At 45.1% G+C, this 7,195-nt stretch overlaps 1 protein-coding gene across 1 annotated transcript in view; it reads right to left on the bottom strand.

Annotated features, from left to right (window-relative positions):
* OSBPL5 (oxysterol binding protein-like 5) overlaps positions 1–7,195 on the bottom strand; it is a gene marked incomplete at its 5' end in the record, with an annotated part of 28,579 nt that overhangs the window by 5,164 nt on the left and 16,220 nt on the right. The window contains 3 exons of the mRNA XM_010178625.1: positions 1–97; positions 2,811–2,947; positions 5,706–5,795. The exon at positions 1–97 is cut by the window's left edge and continues 104 nt beyond it. Coding sequence (XP_010176927.1) covers positions 1–97; positions 2,811–2,947; positions 5,706–5,795 — 324 coding nt within the window. The remainder of the gene's footprint in view (positions 98–2,810; positions 2,948–5,705; positions 5,796–7,195) is intronic.

Raw genomic sequence — 7,195 nt, 5'->3', positions numbered from 1 at the left:
ATCGGCTTTCCTCTGCTCCTCTTCCAGCACAAATTTTTCTTGCGTCGCCTTGTGCTGATCGCCTTTGTTTATTGCACTGGTAACGTGCTGCCAAAGCCTAGAAATAAACAGGGAAGCAAGTTAAACCACCTCAAAACCAACAGTGCATTTTGCCAGCTGGAACCTTAGAGCAGACACTTTTCTGGTCTACTGATACTGCAGAGGAACCGTAACAGGATTGCTCAGCCTCAGTTCTGGCTTGTAAATCAAAGAAACGTTATGAGAACGGCAACACTGTACACTGTACACAGTGGTCTACTGGACAACAGGGGAACTTTCCCTCAGATAACATCACCTACAATATTAATTACAATCTTCAGTGCTGTCTGTGTGTGTTTTAAGATATGCTTCTTGTGGTCCCTTCCAACTCGGTATCCTGTGATTCTATTATTCATTGTGGTCTGTGGTTTTAGAGGTGATTGATGTATAATGGAGAATCTCTTATCTTCCTCGCCCTTTCAACCATTTTTGTTTAGGAGTCTCTGTGTTAATGTCTATCCCTAAAACAAAGGCTTTATATTTAAAAGTTCAGAAACATTGAAAAACGAATTCATGTGCATGGCTTGCAGCTGCACATGCAATGTTGGTCTATATAGGACTAGCAACCAGATCTGTGGGAAGCTGATTCAATCTGCAAGCACATGTGCTTGTGCTCACAAACTGCAAGCATAAATGAAGGCTTTCACTCACACTTGTTTTCAGCTGCCAAAAGATACATGATCTGTCATATGATGTCTCAGTGAACCTCTGCTCAGAGGAGAGTATTTGCCTTTTATCGGAGAAAACTCATTACCTTTTTATTTTCTAATTATAGCCAATAATTAGACTCTCCACAGTTCCTCTGATCAGAGCACTCTTGTCTTCACTTCAGATTGGAAATACTTCTGAGATTAGCAGCAAGCCCTCCGAAAACATTATTGAGTGGTTTAATGGTTAGAACAGGCATTGGAGATCCAGGCTGTTCCAGTATTCCCAGCTCCACAAAACACCAGTCCTCCATTGAGAGGATGAATACATTACTGCATTTAATTTGCAGCTTGCTGTGAAGCTCTGCAAAAGGAATACTGATGGTTTCATTGTATTTCTATCGCCATACATGAACACAACACTTCCAAAAAAGCAGCCTCTAAGATCATTAACTGAAGGCAGAGGAACACTTTCCTGTCCTTTTTGACATTTTCCTGTGTATAAATCTTTTCTCCCAGAAACAAAGGAAGGAAACTCAATTCAAACTCAAAGTGATGGGGGTGGGGGAGGGAGGAGTGAAAATAACGGGCTGAGAAAGTGCTGCGGTGGCACAAAGAGTCAGTCCTGAGGAATGCAGTGGTGCAAAGAGCATTTTTGATTTTCCTCTAATTCTAAGAACCTCAGAGGGACACACACAATTGTCCGACAAAGGCAAATTACTCCATCAAGAGCTGCATGTGTCAGACAATGAGAGTCTCCATGGGGAGCTACATAAGGCTACGAGCTTCAGAGACTCTCCAGCGTTTGTGAAAATAGGTGACTTTCAGCACTGCAAGGAAGACTCAGCAATTCAGGCAGAACATAACCTGGACTAGGTGGTAATTTATTCATGCAACTGTCAGCATAATAAGAAGCTCAGTGAAATTATCTGAAGAGATCTCTAAAATTTTTCCTTCCCCTGGGTGCCTGTATCTTTATTAATCTCTGATTTAGCAAAGGGATTCGGCTCTGGCAATACCCTGGTAAACAGAGGAATTGAGATTTTTTGTTTGCAAGACCGAGATTTCTCTTCTCTTCTTCAGAAGATCAACAGAGAATTGTGCTGCAGTCTGCTCCACCCCGTGACAATGGCAATTGCATGACTGTAAGTCACAAACAGAGACTTTATTGCACATAATGTCCACTGCTGTCCAGAATAAGCTAAATGTTCATGTCATTTTATTTTCATGCAACCCCTTTCTTTACCCATAAAAAGGGGAATCTTCTTAGTGCGATGTGATGCAGCACCACAATTAGATGCCCGCAGGGAAGTGGCCAATGCAATGCAGAGCCAGGCAGCAAAGAGCCTGTACTGGCTTGGGCTGCTGGCTGGTACTGGCTAACCATCCTGGTGAGGTGGCAGGACCAGCTGGATTGAGGGCGACGCCACATGACGTTGCTCTTGCTGTTCCTGCCAGAGAAGTGGCTCGGGGATGCTCATCGCACGACGTAGTCATCCCTCCCATTTCCTAAGCCATGTGCCAGGACTGTATTTTTAGGTAATCTAGATTAAACAAACTGGCACAGACTTCATTGGAGATCTCAGCTGCAATTACGAGGCAGGGTTAAACATGTGTTTAATTACGTTCTCTCAAAAAAAAACCTCTTATGTGGTTCAATTTACTGCTCTGCTCATGCCAAGACTCTCCACATGATTGCTGCATCTAGTTTAAGAGCCTGTGGTTGAAACAGCCTTTCTTACCAAGACATCTGACCTCAAATTGACATCTTGCCCTTCCCTAAAATGTTCCAGCAGCTACAGAGACTCTGTTTGTGACCTTTGGAGTTCAGGAAGAGTTGCTATTTTAGTAGATAAAAGGTAGCCTCCACCATTTCTCAGCCCAGCTCCTTGGTTATTTCAGAGCTACACTTCATGGAAACACTCCAGAGTCAAGACTGGAAAACCACAGGTAAATGGCTGGGTAGTATGTGCCCGCAAAGCAGGCCACTGCCTTTCCAGGACTATGCTGAGGAATCGGAGCCTTCTGATCAGCTTTCCACTGCCCGCAGGGAAGCGGCAGCCAGACATCCCCAGAGCTCCTTACCTCTCCGACTCAAAGTCTGTCTGCTCCTCAAACAGCACAATGTGGCGCTTCAGTCTCTGCCTGCGCACTTCACTGGTTGGGTTCCAGAACATTTCCGCATTCCCGTTTTTCAACTCATTTATATGCACTTCCCCATCCTTAGAAGGAACATTAAGTGAAAAGTTTAATGACAATCAGAAACACGAGGCAGAAAATAATCCTGACAAATGGAAGCTGCTTCCAGATGATGACCAGGGACAGAGCTTGGTTAGAAGGCTTCTTTCCTCCTCTACCCCATTAAATCTCGCTGAACACTTCCTGAATGTTTCTGAAATGAATGAAGTGACGCATTCCCAAAACCACTGGCTGAATTAATCAGAGGAGAATTAGACAGGGACCCAGTCCCTTTTGTTAGTCTTGCCCTCAGACAAGGGTACCCACAGAAGCACTAAGATGCTTTCCTTTCCCCACTGTTCCTCCCCAGTACCACCCAGCACACATAAAGATCCTTAACTCCTTTTCCAGTCTTTCTTCTACTCCTCAATGCTGAAACCTCATGCAGAGCCAAGTGAAATACCATCCTCTCTAGAAAGGACAGATAAAGCTGAGATACTTTCACATTTTTTTCCAGTTTAGCCAGGCTTTCCTCTTATTGCTCCTGAATTTCATTTAGCACTTCAAAATGCCAGGGGTCTTTCAATTCCTTGCCAATTTACTTGGCAACCAACTATTAAGCAGCACTTCTCCTATCTGAGGCTGGCTAGACAACATTGCTGTGGCCCTGCTTAACTGAGCTGCTTCCCAGCCTTGCTCACAGATGCAGCAATGCCACAGAGCCAGACGGGGTATCTTACAGAGCACACAGTGAACAGCACAACACTGACTGCAAGTGAATGAATCAGACACTTACAGCTGCTGAACAGCGTGTGCATCGGTGCCATTCAGCTGCCTGGACATGGTGTGAGTATCAAGCAAACCTCATTTAGGTCATGACTATTGGCTTTGCCTGTCACTGCCTAATTACTTTGAGTCCCAGCTGCTGCATTTCTTCCCCTGCCACAGTCCCTTGATGCGTGTCTCAAAGTCCACTTGCCACATCTTCAGCTGTGAAACTCCTTCAACCCTGAGGGACTCCCATCCCTCCTCAAAGTCTCCCTCAGGACTTCCTCTGCCATGCCCTGAGGTGCCAGTTCCAGGACAGATCTCAGGTCCCCAAGAGCCTCCCAGCTGTGGATGGGAGAAGGTGGGCAGGCATTATCAAACATTTAAGTGCATCTCTAAGGGACACATACACAAGCCCTCAGCTGCTGCTTTGATCCTGGGGCAGAGAAGCGTTGGGATTTGCTTCCCATCTTTATTCAGGTGGGTTTTCAGGTACTGAGGCAGAGAATTAGCCCTTCAGCTGCGAGGGTTTCTATCATGAAACTGGACAGTGCCAGAGAAAAGCCTGCAGAGCTCAGGAGAGCAGGCCAATACCCTCAGCAGGGAGGGAGAAGGACAAACAATGTCCCTACCGCTGCACAGCAGCTACTCTATTCACTGCATGCAACTGCAAACAGCGGCTTATGGAGCCACCCTTTCAAAGCCATTTAACTTCTTTTATGCATCATTCTAATTTTGTGCACCACAAACAACCAGCACAAAGAACAAGGGAGGAATAAATTATTTTCGGGCTGATAAAACCCAAACACAGAAGGCTGGAAGCTGAGCAGCACACAACCATGTGGCTCAGTGCCCCAGGGGAGCCACTCGATTACACACTCTCAAGGATGGTGTCTGCAGGACCCACCACAGACAAGGTCCCGCACAACTCACAATTGCCAAGGCTCATCCTGCAGGAAAGGGAGTTGAGAATGGAAAAGCTACCCAGGCACAGGGAGCAAATCTTTTTGTACACACCTAGAAAGGGCAAATCTCCCAGTTTCAAAAACGGGCATTAGCTTTCTATGTAAAAAGGCAGACTGCCTGAGGGAAGAAGTCCAACACCAAAGGCTACACCGTGGTTAGGACCTCACTACAGAAAGGTCTTTATTCAGGCACATTTCACCTGAACTACTTTAAAGACCTCCTTTAGGATGAAACAAATCTTGTCTCAGCAGTGACCATTTCTATGGACTGGAAAGGGAGCATAGGTCAACTACAATGAAAACATAGATGTCTAAATGTACCTGAGGTGAATACCTAAGTGTCCAGCCCAAAGCCAGGGTTTACTGCTCTTGCCTCAGTTACCAGGAGTTCCCAACCAAAACTCTAGTCTACATCCTTCTCCATGCAACTTTATTCTTGCTGGATTTTGGCTTAAGGATGCCTTTGAGTGATTCACTTGTGGATATTAGGTGTGCAAAGGGGCTAGCTGCTCTGCTGACTATTCTGAACTGCCTATACAGATAGACCCTCACAGAATCTGTCTCTTGGTCCTTCATGTCATGAACAGAGGAATAACCACTTTCTATCATACAGGCTTGCTGTCAAAATAATGAATTTTAAACCTGTGAAGTTCTTCCCTGATAATGATAGCTGGGTAAGTATTAAACACAAGACAAAAGGCAGCCTCATGATTTTCACAACCACACAAGACACACCATGTCTCTGGCCATCACTGCTTGTCCTAAGCCTGCGACCCTAAGTACAGGGCCATTGGCTTTGGCACCTCACGAGTCCCAGCTTTGGCCTAGGCTCTGGGAGCACAAGTGTTACTCACACTGCAGGTGGATGGGACTAGGAAGCACAAATGACCTTGAGAGGAGTGGCCCAGAAAGCTCTGATTGCCTTCACTCCCTGGGGATGGCGTGAAGAGGCAGGACATGGGCCCTCCACAGCCCCCACTCCAACGCCTGCCAAGGGCTGCCAGTCCTCCCACGCACCCCGCTGCCACGCGCGCCGAAACTGTCAGCAGCTTCGATTACTGTGTGTTACCCAGTGTCCATTGAGACTTGCTAACACTTCTTCTCCCGATTTAATCTTCCCAGAGATTTGATTAATGCTTGCACTGCCACCAAAGAAGGGCTGTCAGGGGAGAACAGAAATAGAAAATATGATCAGTCTAGTGAGAACTGGAAGGTAGCCAAACACAGTTATGCAGCAGGAGGGAAGGAAAGGGCAACCTGCTTGATTTTCCCTATTTCTGGGGAAAAGCAGGATGAATTCTAAAACACAGATTTTGACTGTCTAGCATTGTGCCCTCCTCCTTTAGTTTGCGATAACAAAATCACTGTAGGAGCTGCAGGAAGGGAGATAAGCCTTCAGATGCATTAATATTCACCAGTGCAAGGCTTCACCTTCATTGCAAATATGTTTATTGTCAGCTAGATATCGGGATCAGTGTATGTGGGCAAGTCCTTCCTGTTGTCCAGAATCACGTTACAGTTTGCAGCCTTGTCCAAAGAAAAGGAGCGGCACTAATGCAGTTGGTGACTTTCCCAGCTTGTGGGACACCAACAGTGGTGTGGCACTCCAGATGGCTGCATCTGTGTAAGTCTCCAGGGCGAAGAAGCTCTTGTCAGCAACAAACAAAAAAAGAGAAAGGGTATTTCCAGAGTCAAGGGAAAGACTCTCAGAACAATGGAAAATTTCCCTCACCTCCTGCCTGCCAAACACAGGAAACAGCAATGATAGAGTGTAACCAGCTCTTCCATTTGTACCACACAACATTTCTTCAGACATTTTAGCAGCTACTTTCCAATTACATTTGTGCAGGGGAAGTTTTTTTTTCCCCAATAACAATATAAAAGCAAATTTCCCACAACACCCATGGAAAAAGAAATCACAAGTATCTCAAGAATCAATGTATGCAATCCAGCAGAGAACTGATACATATCCAAGTTAGTAACAAAGTTATGGGGTTTATCTTTAACATCTCACAATTCTACTAAAAAAGGTGGCTAAGAAATACTCAAAGCAGAGCATGTAATTAAGCTACAGAGACCCTTCTGAGCTCTGTTTTGACTAAGTGTATTGTTTTCAAGCCAGAAAAGAAAGGTCTGCATTTTGTGCTCTGAAGAGTTTGGAGTTTTGAGATGACACTGACTGAAGTCAGGGGAATAATCCGTTGGCCAATTGCGAAGAACAGGCTTTAAAAACAAGGATATGCAAATGTCAAATACATGGGACAATGGTTCACTTTGTAAGGGCAAATAAAGACAGAAAATTATTATTGCCCAGACAGCAAAAGACTCCCCTAACTCCAGTAATCTCTCACATTTCTGTTAGCTAAGGCTGCAAGTCTAAAGTCCTGTAGGCTCTCAGTTCTCCGTCTTGCATTTTATGCCCAGGCAAGAAATGGTTTGTTGGAACAGAAAAGGATGCTCCTTAAAAGGCAAGTTAACTGTCCAAGAAAACTTACAGGTCATCATGTTCCCTCCCAAATTTTAACACATATAACTACAGGAATGCTCAAAGATGTCTCC

Source organism: Mesitornis unicolor, unplaced genomic scaffold, assembly GCF_000695765.1.
Source record: "Mesitornis unicolor isolate BGI_N332 unplaced genomic scaffold, ASM69576v1 scaffold14062, whole genome shotgun sequence".
Taxonomy (NCBI): domain Eukaryota; kingdom Metazoa; phylum Chordata; class Aves; order Mesitornithiformes; family Mesitornithidae; genus Mesitornis; species Mesitornis unicolor.
The sequence above is the reverse complement of the archived record's forward strand: the minus strand, read 5'-3'. Positions and strand labels throughout refer to the sequence as shown.